This window comes from Calonectris borealis, chromosome 19 (assembly GCF_964195595.1).
Source record: "Calonectris borealis chromosome 19, bCalBor7.hap1.2, whole genome shotgun sequence".
In the NCBI taxonomy this organism is placed as follows: Eukaryota; Metazoa; Chordata; class Aves; order Procellariiformes; family Procellariidae; genus Calonectris; species Calonectris borealis.
The window spans coordinates 264,265-279,429 of NC_134330.1; the positions used below are offsets into that span (position 1 = coordinate 264,265).

Here is a 15,165-nt window from a genome sequence, read left to right on the forward strand (position 1 = left end):
ATAACCATACCACTGGAACAAACAATGTTCACGCTCCACTTTAGAATGTTGCTTTCATCCCAGCAAGAATACTGTGAAATTTAACTTCTGAACAGAAAAATCTGTTTTGTTAATATTTTTTTTTTAATGCCACGACAAATGTAACACTGGTGTGAGCACAATCACGTCAAACTTGAAAAAGTAGGGGGGGCAATACATCTACAGATGGTATGGCCCTCTAGATGGGAATAGCAGCCAGAGAAACTCTAGGCTCAATGAAACTGATGCAAGAACACATGCTGATTTCAGCATGTAGACTAGATCTTAATACAGGTCAAAAAAGGAAAAGGGAATCCGTGGAGGGACTGCAAGGAAAGCAATACTCTCTGCAGCAGGACTTAGCTCTCAGCTGAAAAATATCTTAGTGGCTACTTTAAGCTTCCTCCATTTTGCATGCTGAGCTGTATTCTAGAACATACAGCATCACAAAATTAAATGGTGGCAGTTGCAGAACACTGGTAACCTGCCTTAGTATAAACTGCTGGATGATTTGCAGAAATCTAATTCACTGCTTCTCTCTAAAACCTGCTGCTAGAAGTAAGTCTGTTTTTTACAGGTCATCTGATGTCTCTTGGAACGCTGCTGGCTATTCTAGTTTCCATCCTTCCCTTCCACTGTTCACTCCACTAAGCCAAATTTTCTGTTTGCCATTCTTCACATTATTAGGCAGTGGCAGATGCTATTGCAATAGATTTTAATAGCAGTGTAAACACTACAGTCAGCTATGTACAAACTGCCTTTAAGTAATTATATAACTCTAGGAGGACATGACAAGGAAGGGGAGATCACATGCTATGAGTTAGTATCCACATCACAACTGACAATTATCTTAACAAAAAGTTTAAACCATTCAATGCAAAAAACTAACCATTCCCATTGAAGTGGAAAATGCTAATTCACAGCCAAGTTGGCATATCTGCAATATTTTATCTTTATTCTCTTGACCTAATCATCAAATCTAACTTTTTTTTTAAACATTAGAAATGCAAAAGTCAACAAAACAATTAAGACCCACATATAGTTAGACTGAAAAGAAATAACTTGTTTCTATCTCTACAGGTTTTATACACAGGAAAGAATCAAATGAGAAGGAAATATATATATTTCACATTATTATATAAGGAAATTATACAAATATACAAATTATACAAGGAAAGAAAACAAGAGAGAAAAAAAACCACACTCCAATCTTGCCTGAAAAAAATTACTTTAAAAATCAAATTAACAGCTGCCTTCCTGCCATACTTTGCAGTTAACTCAGGGCTGATTGCTAGCACCTTGGCGGTCTTCCTTGCCAAAGGTGTAGTTAACCATTGCATAGTGAGCTGCAGGCTCTGCTTCATTCCTAACCAAGCACCATATGTACAGATTTAAACACTGTACAAGCTTTATTATTGACTTAAACCGAGATTAATTTCATTTTATGTGAAACAATAAATGGTTTCCAGACTATAAAGTCTTTCTCCTTTTACAAAAACATCAATCTGGAGACTGATGTAGCTAAACTCTCCTCTTACAGTTAGGATTTGTATCTACTTAGCAACAACCCAGTTGAAAGTTTGATGAAGACAAATCTCCTGAAGTTGATGAATTACTTCTCTCTCACGTTAATGTTTCTCCATAATACATGACTGGTTAGACTCTTAATTTGATGGAAAGATAAAGCAATACTGTTCCACAGCCAAATTAAGAACTGCTTATGTCCTATTAAGTAATAAAATACTAATTACTTTCTCATTCACTTCCCTATCTCTTCCACTACAGGGTGAGATTAGGGTAAATTTTTGTAGCAGCTGTCAGTGTATCCTTCTGTCTGGTGTTGTCTTACTCTGCGCTGCACCACGTTAGTCTAATCAGAGATTCAAGAGGTCTGGGACAAGGACAAAGGCATTTTCATTAGTGCTTAATGCTCCTGAATGCCCAATATAATTTATGGGAGCTCAGTGCACTTTGAAAAGCTGGCCCTTGTGAACAGTCCACTCAAAACCACACCAAACCAATAACTTTCTCAAAACAGAAGAAGAATCATTGTCATTGAGCTAAGTCTTTATAGCAGCCTTGTGCACACAAGACAACAGAAAAGATGAATTCCAAGTAGTGCAACAAAAGCTATTGTGAATACTAGGGCTTTAGAATTGCAATGGAAGCACCAAACACAAGGGTGCCCAATGTACTATTGTGGAAGTAGCCTATGACTGACCATCCCTTCCATGCAGCAGGTTTCTGCTAAAAGCTGCTAGGACAGATTCTGTACTCCATTTTACTCCTGTAAGTCCAGTTTGTTCAGCAGGGTAACTCTTTACAGCAGTCTTTGCAAAGGATCAAAAGGTATTTGCATCAAAAGGCACTGCAACTGAGAGATGACTGCTGCACATTTTCTGGAAGCATAAATATGCTGTAGTAATGCTTGTTTCAAATTAGTGTGAAATACATAGTATAATTGGACAATGCTCTTAGTCATATGGTTTAGTTTTAGGTAGTCCTGCGAGGAGCATGGAGTTGGACTTGATAATCCTTATGGGTCCCTTCCAACTTGATATATTCTATGATTCTGTGATTTAGCTTACTCCACAGATGTATATTAAATTTAATCTTAACTAAAAACATTATTCTAGTCTTCCAGTTCTGTTCAATGCCTTGTGGACATTATGATAGGAGAACAGAGATAGCAGTTGAGGGAATCAACAGGAAATTGCCCATCATCTCTTAGAAATGTGCTGCTTCACATATAAAACAGGCTTTTTTCCCCCTTGTCCTGATTTCAGCTGGGATGGAGTTAAATTTCTTCCTAGTGCTGTGTTTTGGATTTAGTATGAGGAGAATGTTGATAACACACTGATGTTTTCAGTTGTTGCTAAGTGCCCTCCTAGTCCAAGGACAGCTCCCGTGCCTACTGACTGAGCTAGGTACACAAGATGGGAGGGAACATAATCAGGACAGCCAGCCCAGCTGGCCAATGGGGTATTCCATACCATGTGACGTCATGCTCAGTATATGAAGGGTAGGTGTGATCCAGGAAGTACCGATCGCTACTTGGTTATCGGTCAGCGCGGGTGGTGAGCTATTGCATTGTGCATCACTCATTTTGTATATTCTATCATTATTATTTTCCCTTTTCTGTTCTATTAAACTGTCTTTATCTCAACCCACAAGTTTTTCTCAGTCTTACCCTTCCGATTCTCTCCCCGTCCCATTGGGGGGGGAGCGAGCGGCTGCATGGTATTTGGCTGCTTGCCGGATTAAACGACGACACCCCTCATGCTAGATGGAAAAAGATGAGATCCAAAAAACATTATATCAGAGGGTAAAAAAATCATCGCTCAATGATGTATTTACTTAAGATCTCAGGAAATATTTTGTTAAAGGGGAGTAACAAAGGATAGATGGAGTGGTGGGGAGTCACAGGGCATGCCATGAATGCAACAGAATTTTATGGTCTACTATTCATAAGCCACAGTCTTTGGAAAACAATTCTTTAAGTTTTAAAGTGAGAAGCACAGAATTTGTCTTTTTAAAAAAATCAGTAGTAATTGCACAGCTCAATCCTAGGTGGTGCAGAAAGGACAGGAATTGCAGGTTTCCATACACAGTCCTAACACAACTTGCTCAACAGTAGCACCTTCCAGCTCCAAACCACTGTTCTTGTAATGGGCTGGATGTGAAGAATAAGAGTTTAATCTCTATTATCAATTCAAATGAGTCCCAGAAACAGAGCGATATTACTGTCAGTACTATTTTCCAGATAGACAATCAATGCATTAAAGATCAAAAGATCTGAGTAATCTGGTCTTGTGCAATGGGACCAAGAAAGGCCTTTTACTCACCTGATATGAAAATTTCCAGTTCTGAAAGCTGATCATGACCATCTATTTTGCTGGTTACCAGTAAAGCAATCCATCAGTCTCTATGTGTGGCATATGAAGCACAGGAAAAGTGAATTTCACAGGCATTATAGTCAGTTATGTTTTAAACAACTAAAAATTAAATTGCATTTCATCAATTGCCTACCTGAGAATTCATCCTCATTTGAAGCATTTTAATTCAATTAGCTGGATTTGCAGAGGTAAATAATAGCATATTGCTGACAAAATTGACTAATGGCTCTTAAAATTTAATTAGGGTGTATTAAATCAATAGTTATCCTTTGTGGCAAGCTGTATTACAGAAGTTACATTGTTATTTGTTTGTTTGCTTGCTTGTTTAGTTTATATTCTACAAAAATACCACTAATGCCAGCCTCTTCTTTCTTTTTTTTCTTTTTTTTCTTTTCAAGATCTTCATAATGCAGAAATAAGGTTGCAAGCCCAGGGTACACAGCAGAGTTTAGAATGCCTTCTTGGCTTCAGGCATGAGAAGCATATTGACAATTCCAATCCTACCAATTCAAGGATGCTGTGATTGGGGAACTAAAGATGACTGCCTTAAGCCTGTTGTACAAATGAAGTTTCAAAACAAAGAAACAGTCAAGGTTCATTGAGGTTTTGCCTGTTTCACTTTTTTTTGTGTGCATTTGTGGTTTTTTTAATGTTTACATTTTGGAAAATGCAAATGTATTAAAACCAAAACTATCCACAGAAATGTGACTTTTTTCCCCCCCCAGAGACTTCAAAAGAGACAAACTCACTGCAAAACAGCCAACAGACAAGTGTTTATGGAACCCTTCTAAAAGAAGCCCAAGTTCAAGCTCCTGCTACAAATCTGGCAGAACTGGAATTTAAACCATTTTACAGAAAAGTTAAGTAATTGCATTGGGTTTACGTAACAAGGTCTTGGTAGGGGGGGCCTACAGGGGTGGCTTCTGTGAGAAGACAAAAGGAGCTGCCGCCATGTCCAACAGAACCAGCTCCAGCCAGCTCAACGATGGACCCGCCGCTGCCCAAAGCTGAGCCCATCAGCGACGCTGGTAGTGCCTTTTTGATAACATATTTAAGAAGGGGTAAAAAGCACTGTGCAACAGCTGTGAAAAAGAGAAGCGAGAAAATGCGAGAGAAACAACCATCCAGACTCCAAAGTCAGTGAAGAAGGTGAAGGAGGAGGTGCTCCAAGCACTGGAGCAGAGATTCCCCTGCAGCCCCTGGAAGAGACCATGGTGACACAGGCTGTCCCCCTACGGCCCATGGAGGACCACGGTGGAGAACATATCCACCCTTCAGCCTGTGGAGAATCCCACGCCAGAGCAGGTGGATATGCCCTGAAGGAAGCTGCAACCTGTGGAGACCCCACGCTGGAGCAGGCTCCTGGCAGGACCTATGGCCCATGGAGAGGAGCCCACGCTGGAGCAGGTTTTCTGGCAGGACCTACGGCCCATGGAGAGGAGCCCATGCCGGAGCAGGCTCCTGGCAGGACCTACGGCCCATGGAGAGGAGCCCATGCTGGACCAGGTTTTCTGGCAGGACCTGTGGCCCGTGAGGGACCCACCCTGAAGCAGTCCTTTCTTGAATGACTGCACCCTGTGGAAAGGACCCATGCTGGAGCAGTTCTTGAGGAACTGTAGCCTGTGGGAAGGACCCACACTGGAAAAGTTTATGAAGGATTGTATCCCACGGGGAGGACCTCAGGCTGGCGCAGGGGAAGAGCATGAGGAGGAAGGAGTGTCAGAGACGAAGTGTTAAGAACCGACTGCAACCCCTGCTCCCCATCCCCTCACAGGTAATATCTACTTCAGTTATGGCAAGTTATAAGTTTGCACAAACATATCCTCACAGTTGGGGGTGAAGAAAATATATTCTCATAGTTGGGGGTGAAAAAAGGTTAAAAAAAAATCCCACATTTTCAAGCATCATCTATACCAGGTAACTCAAAGTATATGTCTCAATATGGTTGAGTATGAGCTGCATGACACAGAGTGTCAGAAGAGATGAAAGAAAAGAATGAAGAAATCTTGACTACCAAATACCTGCCTAGGACACAAATTTACTCTGCACCAAGTGTAGGCACATTAATTTCACTTAAGTTGGGCCAACCTTAAAGCAGAGGAGCTTCAGCACCTGAACAAGAATGAAACAAATAAAACAGAAGGTAATACGTGATTAAAACCACTGCACTTAAGCAGGAACTGCTTAAAAACACACATGTGCAAAATCAGTTGTCAGAAGGGGTGAGTATTAGTCAGTGAGTATTCTAATTTTCATCAACTTTTCAGTTAGACTATTTTAAAAAGCAACAGAGCACTCACTACATTCTTGCTAGTATAAAAAAATAATATTTTGTGAGGTATGCCAAGCATTGACTCTACAGTTAGAAAACAAGGGTCTAATTATTAATAGAGTAGCCACTACTCAGTCATGGTCCATTTTCCTTTTACCGCAATTAATTACAAACAATGCCTGTCAGGATCACAAGTGTTTCACCAATAAGGAGCCAAATTTTATGTTTTGCCTTATGTGCAATAATATACACCACAGACACTTTACTGGGACTCCATGCAGTAACAAAGCACAGAATTTGGCTCTTTAACAGAGTAGCTAGGGGTTGTCGCTGGAATAGAAATCTGCAGAATGATACTGTTGTAACCAAGGCCTTAAATACACCAGTTCTCAAATACAAAGTAAGCATCTTTCCCCTGCTTCAACAATAGCCACACCTACCAAAGCAAATTTACTTCCGTAAACAGGTAACAATTCAGACTCCGTAGACCCTGCAGTCCATCAGCTCCTTGCTGGAACATCCAGCTAAGAGCTAGTCAGTGTCAAAAAGCATTAATTATTTGGGGCTGGACAGGGACTGTGGGGCCACGTTGGGGAGGGAAGTGTAAGAGCTGGCAATGAGAATGCTTCTCCATTTGTTTCTTCAAGGTCACAAAATGACCTCAGATGGTTATAACTGTTGGCACTTATGCAGCTAAAATTTTAACTGTTGTTCTAGATGCTCAGTTCTCTGTATCACTTGATACTTGACTCCAGACCTGGCTAAACCCTTCAAGGAAAACATTAAAGCCATTCTCATCAGAGCCTGCAGACACTTCCACGCATCTCAAATAAATTTTGCATGAACCAGAAGAGCAATAAAACTTGACTGCTTTCCAAATGAGCTCTTAATCATCATCTGTTGCTTAAAACATTGGAGGTCAACATATGTCCTGTCATAGAACATGGTCTTTTGAGAGACAAAACCAGACATATTTATTTTTGCTTTTTTTTACTGAGGTCAAGGTTCCCTTATTTGTCTTAAGTAATTTCATAGCTTTACTGCAATATAACCTTGAGAAGGTTCAGAACAAGAAAAGTCACCTATTGCCATTTTAATGAGCATACAAACTTTATCCCCAAGTGTATTTGTCCTCAGATATTAAGTACATCCTCTGGTGAAAGCCAGAAATTGCGTGCTCCCGAGAAGCATGAGTTGCGCAAGAGAAGACAGTCAAAAGAATCAGAAATTGCACACAGCGATTTTCAGATGTTACCTAATTCTATCACATCTTAAAGATGTATATTTCTTTTCCTTAGAAGAAATAACGACCAAACAAGAGCATGCCAACTACCTATTATCCCACAACTACACCACAAGGTCACATTACTGCAAATATCCTGCTATTGTGATTTTAATACATAATCTAAAATAGGCCATTTCAACCCTCCTACTCACACATCCATCTATCTTTCTGGAGATCATCTTCTCATCCCCCTAAATTTCTAAGGGAAGCTTCTGTAGGAAAAAGCTATTCACAGACAAGAAGGATGCACAAGCACTTTCCATTCACTGCCAGACAAACTTTCCTTCAGGAACTCTCCCACCATCGCTAAAGACAAGAGCTCTCTTTCTATCCATGTCAAGGTCAGTAAGCAAGCCTGTTACACATACAATACATTCCTATCACATTACTGAGTAATTAAAAACGGTATGACAGGGCAAATAGACAAAGGAGATCCATAAAGATTGCATTAAGATCTCAAGCTTGGCATTTGCTAAATTCTGAAATCTTGGCTTTGCAAACTTAGTTCTGGAATATCTGGCAACTGTAATGAAATATAGCCTGTCCTGACCTGCTGGTGTGTTGGGCTCCTGTCACTTCAGTGAAGAGCTGAAAGTGAGATCTGTGATGTCAGCCAGCCAACTGAATAGATGCACTGTTTTCATATCCGAACTGCCTCACAGCAGCCAAGGGACAACACAGTCCCAAAACTCACTTGCATCATAAAAGCTACAAATGAGCTTGGAAAGCCACTCTCTTACTGTTTCTAAGGTTGTTTTTGTTTTATAAAAACCACAGAACTAAACAACAGACAATGAAAAATTAAGCCTCTGGGCAAGAGAAAAAGAGTCCCAATGTCTCTCAAAAGGCACATCAATCTTCTTTTGTTCAAAAGGGAAGCGGTTGGGCTAAAAAACCGCCACTGACAGAAAAAACAGATGGAAGAAATAATAGAAAGGAATGGAGAGTAGCAGCACAAGTAACAAGACAACACAGTCCTTAATGAACTGACAGTTTGGATACTGCAGCACAGTCTCCAGACAAATTTTTTTCTGCAAAGCAATTTTTTAATTTTATATGTTCATGCTGTTCTTGCTTGCTTTTCTTGCAGAAGAGACTCAATCAGCTGGTTCACGTTCATGGTTGTGTGATGCTGGTCAGCTGGCAAAGCTCAGATACATTGGCATTGAACTGCATTGCCCATTCCTTGACAGCTACATGTTTCTTCTACTCTTTAGCAAAATAAGATGTATTGGGGGCGTGGGGGAAGGTGACAAAATGAAGAGCGAAGAGCAGTAAAGCCTGCTGTTTGTATATGGAGACTGAATCATAGCAGGACTGCTAATCTCCAACTGCAATGGCAAGCACTTATTATCTCCCTATGGAGCTCTGTGGTTCTTCATCCATTTCAGATGTTTCTGGATTCCCTCATACTTTAATTTGCATATGTGAGAGGAAAGAAAAAAGAAACAGTACGTTAAATACTTATAACACTTTCCAGCTCTCAAGTCCACATTTAAAAAAGGCCAAATACAACAAGAGATGGGCAACTGGGGAAGAGAGGACAACCCTGCTATTCAGACTACCTTATTTTAAGTCTTATGCAGGTTTGGTCTCAAACAAACATGTTTTGACCTCACAGGTAATATCTACTTCAGCTATGGCATTTTTTCCCCAGGATTTCACCCTTTGAAATGCTGATACAGGTTTAAGTTTACATGTCAGTTACTAGCTTGGATTGAATGACGTATTTTATCTGTAACAAGTATTTGCCTGGTTTGCCAGTTAAAACATATAGTAACCTAATTTCCTGCTATAAAGAAACTCAAGTAATGAAATATAAAGCATACATTGAATTCAAAGTATACAAATAGTCTTTGCTGTATTTGCAAAGACTTCTTCACCTCATCTTCACTGCATTGTGTCAAGAGTACAAAAACAAACCAACAACAGCTTCAACCTTACAAACATTAACAATATATACTTAAAGTAAGGATATGAACTCAAGATAGTGGAGGAAATTCAAAGCACCAAAATCCAACAGGCTGAACTTGTTCCTAGTGCTCAGTACATGCAATTTTCCTTAACATAAGGGACAGATACTTTGCACCAGTGAATTTAAATGCATGACTATGATGTGTGAAAATGCTTTTGTTCCACAACAGGGAAGGCATCTGCATCAACATAATTTATGCAGCCGTATGAGTTTTTAATTCAGCTTGATTGCTGTTTCTGTTATTTTCTGTAATGAAAACTTAGTAAATTTAAATGCTGCTGCCAGTTCTCCCCCAAAGACTTATTTCTACCTCTGGTGAGAAAGGTTGTGCTGGTCAAGTGCTCTCAGTCGTACTTACTGAGAATCAATGATTGAATTAAATTATATACTTGCCATTTATAAAGTTCCTGAGGACCTTTTCTGTCTCACATTGGAACTGTAGCATTACTTAAGTCAGTAGCATCCAGTGGGTCTTCAGCTCTGCCCAGAGCATACTGCATCTTCTCATACATCTTCATTTGTTGAAAGAGCCCATAATTATATGTGCTTTATTAGTCAATTTATTAAACCATGAAAAAGAACCAGTGCTCTGTTCTCTGCACAGGCACCTAGCAAAACCACTGGCCCTAGAGACCAATTGAATTGTAACAAAGCTCTTTGCAACCAAAGCCAATGAACGCATTATTCTCCAAGAGCCATAAGTAAATCCAGCTTTGGGGGGAAAAAAAAACCACCAACCAAGTTTCCCTGAATCAGCAGACCATACACTTCACAACTTTCCATTGAACGAGTGAAATACCCTGGGAAAGAAGCCATATAGGACATCTTTCTCTTTTCTACATAATGTTTTTAAAGAGAGAATCCAGCTTTATCTGAACTTTTAATTTTTGATTATAAATAGTTGGGCTAAGACTGAAATATCTTTCTACTGTGGCACAGAAGACGACATAGTCTTCTTCCAAACATCCTCCTCCTCCTCTCTTTGCCTTTATCATTTGTATCTGGTGGTTGCTAATCACAGACTTTTCTAAAATTGCTTAATCAGTAACACTATGCAGTCTTGCTAAGCTATAACAAAAGCACTGTACCATTATCTGCAACAACACTGCAATACAACCTATCAGTATTTGGCAGATAATTCCATGAAGATAAGATACAGATGAGCACATGTAAGGAAAAAAAGAAAAAATAATTAAAAAAAAATCAACAAGTAGCTAATCAATAGGACTAAATCTGAGAGTATAAGGTGGCAGAGGAAAGAAGGAAATACACGTAATTGCCTCGCCTATTTAGAAATCTGATGTATTTAGCAGGGGTGCATCAGAGAAAATTTCTAACTGGCAGTGTGCATTACAGCCAGAACTCTACTTTCTTTTGCATTACTGAAGCAGTGAAATCACATTCTGGCATAACGAGATATGGTACATGTAATATTGGCTCAGAATTCTGCTAGCCCAGTTCTTCATTAAGAAGCCGTCACTTCTGTCCTTGCCTGACAACTCTATCCAAGAACAGTCAAAATCAGCACAATGAACCATGACCTAAAAGCCATAGTATGCTTGCAACATACGTGAAGCGATACCAGAATGCAGATGCATTTTACACATAGGCCAATTCATCAAATGCTTTGAGTTAGGTACGCTGGCTCTAAAGCCTCTTTTAACAGCTGTGCGTGAACAGAAATGAAGTAAAAGAAGAGAACAGATGTGAATTCTTTCTTTTACAAAACATCACAGAGAATTAGATTAAATGAAAATAGAAACTCTTTGTATGAAGAAAGATGGACTATAACTAAGGGGACTGCTTCATTTGTTTCTGCACAGATCTTCAATGCAACCCTGGGTCTCACATTCTCTCTGCTGCAGCTATTCAGCTGCATAATGCAAACAATAATCCTTTTACCAATCTTGTTTCTTAACAGCAGAAACCCTTAAAAACAGGTCTCTTACAACTCTTTCCTTAGTGCCCAACACAAAGGGCACCATGAAAAAAACAAACAAAACCATCCTCATATAATGGGTACTAAAATGGAAATAAGCATTCTAAATCTTTGCCAGCCCTGGAAGAAATAGAGGAATACCTGCAAGAATGCAAGGACAGCTGGTTCTTCGCAAGTCATTTAGAAGACTAACTCATATTTGATGCAATACTGTATTAATTTCTCTTGCTATTTCGTAGCAGAGAAAATGGCATATTTACAACCATACAGTATTTCTTACAAATTGCCATTGAATCTCTGACTCCAAATGAAGTTACCAAGCAACATAAGTGAAGCCTTGATTATCATTAAGAGCAAATGCAAAACAGAAACATTTTTTCTCTAATTACCTCTTTAACAATTGTAAATAGACTGTGCGTATTGTGTCTACCTGTCAAATAAATATGCATAATAATGTCAAAATAAATCATTCTCACAGTAGGTAATCAAGAAGTTTGTGACTCAGATAAATATTACTTATATGTACCTGTATATTAAAACAGGCCTGTTCACAGCTATCTTCAGGATTGACTACATGTAGCAAATCCATAAAGAAAAGCCTCCTGAAAAGGCTCTTAAAATGGACAAATCCATCAAATTCTTTTAAAAGCTAGATAAATTAACAAGCACCATTACAGGAGCCCCATACCACCGATGGGTAAGGAAGTTAGGTCCTTTCCTCTCCCTAAAGTCAATGAGGTAATTTTAACTTTCAAATGACTAGGCAATTTAGGAGCCAAAGTAACAATTGAAGACTGCTTAGGCTTTTGTCTTAGGTCCTAGATTCTTACTTAATGGAAATGGGCCCATTTCCCACTCATTTCAGTGGCACATAGTTATGTAAACATTTAGCTAAAACTAGCCCCAAATACTCCTGAAAGTATATGTCCCCTTGAAAATTCCAGATAATGATTTGCTGACTTTAAGGAGCAAAATAACCAGTGACAATGACCAGCGAGTCTCTTAGATATGTTGATTACAGGAAACATGAAAAACATAAGTTGTGGTCTTGTAATCTATCTCACAGTTGTTGAGCTGAGTCCAACACTGACTTTCCACTGAAGTCAATAAATTTATATTACCTGGCCTGCCAGAGAAGAAGTTTCCTCCTCAAAGAGATCGTTGCAATTAATTTCCCAGCACTAAAATACTACTCACATTTCTATGTAAAACTTTTAACTATGGAATGCTGTAAATGATATTTCTGTTGAGTAGTTACATAATATCTGACAACTAATTGCTTCAGTAGTCAGATTTTCTTGTTAACTTTAAATTAGTATGTAAGGCAAGCTAAACATTACCTTGATTTTCTTCCAGCTTCCCAATTGTTTCTATCTGCTCAACAAGGTCGTTCGAGTTCCACTGGCTCATACCTATGAGAATGGCACTTTTTCCTTCCACCATCTCTTCTGTAGGAGGAAAACAGGAGAACAGAATAAATTGCAGTGACAAACAAGAGAAAAAGACAAGGTGAGAACTAGTAATTGAGAGAGAAATAAACACTCATCGTGGTACCTAATGGGAATATATAACAGGTTAGCACATGCAGGACTCTCCAGGAAAGCTTCTTGCTTACTGATATGCCCTACAGCATACCTACATGCTCCATGTATTGTGTGCAGGAAAACCATGGAAAAGAGAGGACTGCCTGAATTTTTGCTCTTACTTTGAGCAGTCACTTTAAAACAAAGTTTATAATAAATTACTTTGAGTGTTTAGTATCAAGTAACAGAATTATTCAGAATTCTTCCCCCCTCTTGGAAAAAAATTCGTATTTTTTTTCACTTATTTTGAAGCATTGCAGAATGAAAACCCCATAAAGTAATTACACACATCTGTGGTGTTTTCCTAATAGCTGACAAAAACTTCACTTAACCTACGAGTTTTGCCCAACCCACAGTTCTCATTCTTCAGTTTCTAAAAACTGAAAATACTTTCAGTATTAAAGCACCAACCTGTCATTTTTTTTTTCCCATGAAATGACATTTAATGAAGGCTGACAATAGACTAGAACTATTTTCTGACCAGAATTCACATAAATATTTTTTATTTAATATTTACACCAGCCCTGGGAAGCAATTTAGTAGGCTGGAAGCCTAGGGATACTCTCTTTCTTATGGGACTGGATGGAGCAAAAATGCTTCAGAGTACAGGCACTGAAAAAGACAAAAGCTTGCTACTATCAGTATCACTGTAAGCTTCTTGAAAAACAAGTGGCCTTTTTGTTCTAAAAGCCTCTCACCTGATACAGGAATACAAACACTGCACTTTCACAGATATAATTCAGTCACTAACCCTGCTTCCATAATCCAGTAGCAACATGAACAAAAAAACTGATTTTCTGTAGGTGATACATGTGAAAATGCTGTAATACTGTTGAACTAGTAACTCTATCTAGCACTGATGTAATTATATAATACATCTTGATTATATACTTATACTATAGCATAATCAAAATAGTCCACAATAGTTAACAAACTACATGAGCTGCTCAGAAAATGAATACAACACTTTCGAACATGCAAGGGAAACCTCAGACAATATACTGGGACTTTTATCAGTCATACACTGGCAGTTCAACGTTCACTTCAGCCTGACAATAGAGCTATAAATGTGTCTATAATTAAAAGCATTTTAAAGTTTACTATATATCACAATTTTAACCTGTAAGTAGTATTTTCCTACTGGCCTGAAGTGAAAGTGTCTCTGTAAAAGTCAACATTAAACCACCAATATTAGCCAGTAGATTTCAATATCCTAAAATTCTGACTTCAGAACATTAAAAAGGCAGAGCAGGAGCAAGAATGGACACAGAGACAAGTTTAAGGCTTTTCAAGCATGTTTTTTCCCCTTTTATCAAAACCACCTGTACTACACAAAGCTTTAAATCTTCATCCAGGAACACAGAGACATAATGGAATGGCACCAAGCCCACAGCACAGAGATTCAGCTATTTAATTGGGATCCCATCCAGGGATCTGGGGAGGTGGGAAAAGCTGAAAGCACAAAACACAAACCGTAGATTCTCTCTCTCAAAAAAAAAAAAAAAAGAAAACCCAAAACCACAAACAGGCCTAGAAGCTGTAGGAAAACATTCTCCTCCAATTTAACAGCTGTTTGGCAAGAAGGGTGCATTAGTCCTTTCTGAATAATTTTACTAAAAGCATTTCAGCCTGGCCGTATACAGCCCAGAACGGTCTTTGTACCTAGGGTGAGTACACAGAAAAAAAAAAAACGTAGAATGAATGACCATGGTTCTTTACTTGTTAAGGCAGATTCAGAAAATGGGTCAAATTCTGCCCTCTCTTACTGCCTTCTGTAGAGAGAAGGGCTCTATTATGGGAGTAAACACAGAAGAATTTGGCCAGAACATTTCTGGCTAAAATGATCCACATTTTCAAACAAAAAAAGAAACGTGAGGTTGTTGGCAACGAGGCCTTGCAGTGGGCTTCTAAGTGATTTAAAAATTTATGTTCTCTCATGTTCTCTCATATGTACCTCTCTCATTTGGAGAGATGTTGGTACTGGGGAGGAGGAAAGTGGATCTGCATAAAGGCTTTTCAATCACTTCATAGTCATCACCATATCTTATCTCCCCCTAAGTCCTACCTTTTAGAAACAAACACTAATAAAGGTCATTTGTCAGATTTATCAGAGAAGTTGGATCCGGCAAAGCCCCTACTGGACTTGATGCAATCTCGGCTGCTCCCTGAGGCAAAGAAAATCAACCACTCAGAACAG

At 38.9% G+C, this 15,165-nt stretch overlaps 1 protein-coding gene across 1 annotated transcript in view; it reads right to left on the reverse strand.

Annotated features, from left to right (window-relative positions):
* PITPNM3 (PITPNM family member 3) overlaps positions 1 to 15,165 on the reverse strand; it is a 145,728-nt gene that overhangs the window by 80,356 nt on the left and 50,207 nt on the right. The window contains exon 3 of the mRNA XM_075168175.1: positions 12,726 to 12,833. Within this exon, the coding sequence (XP_075024276.1) occupies positions 12,726 to 12,833 (108 nt within the window). The remainder of the gene's footprint in view (positions 1 to 12,725; positions 12,834 to 15,165) is intronic.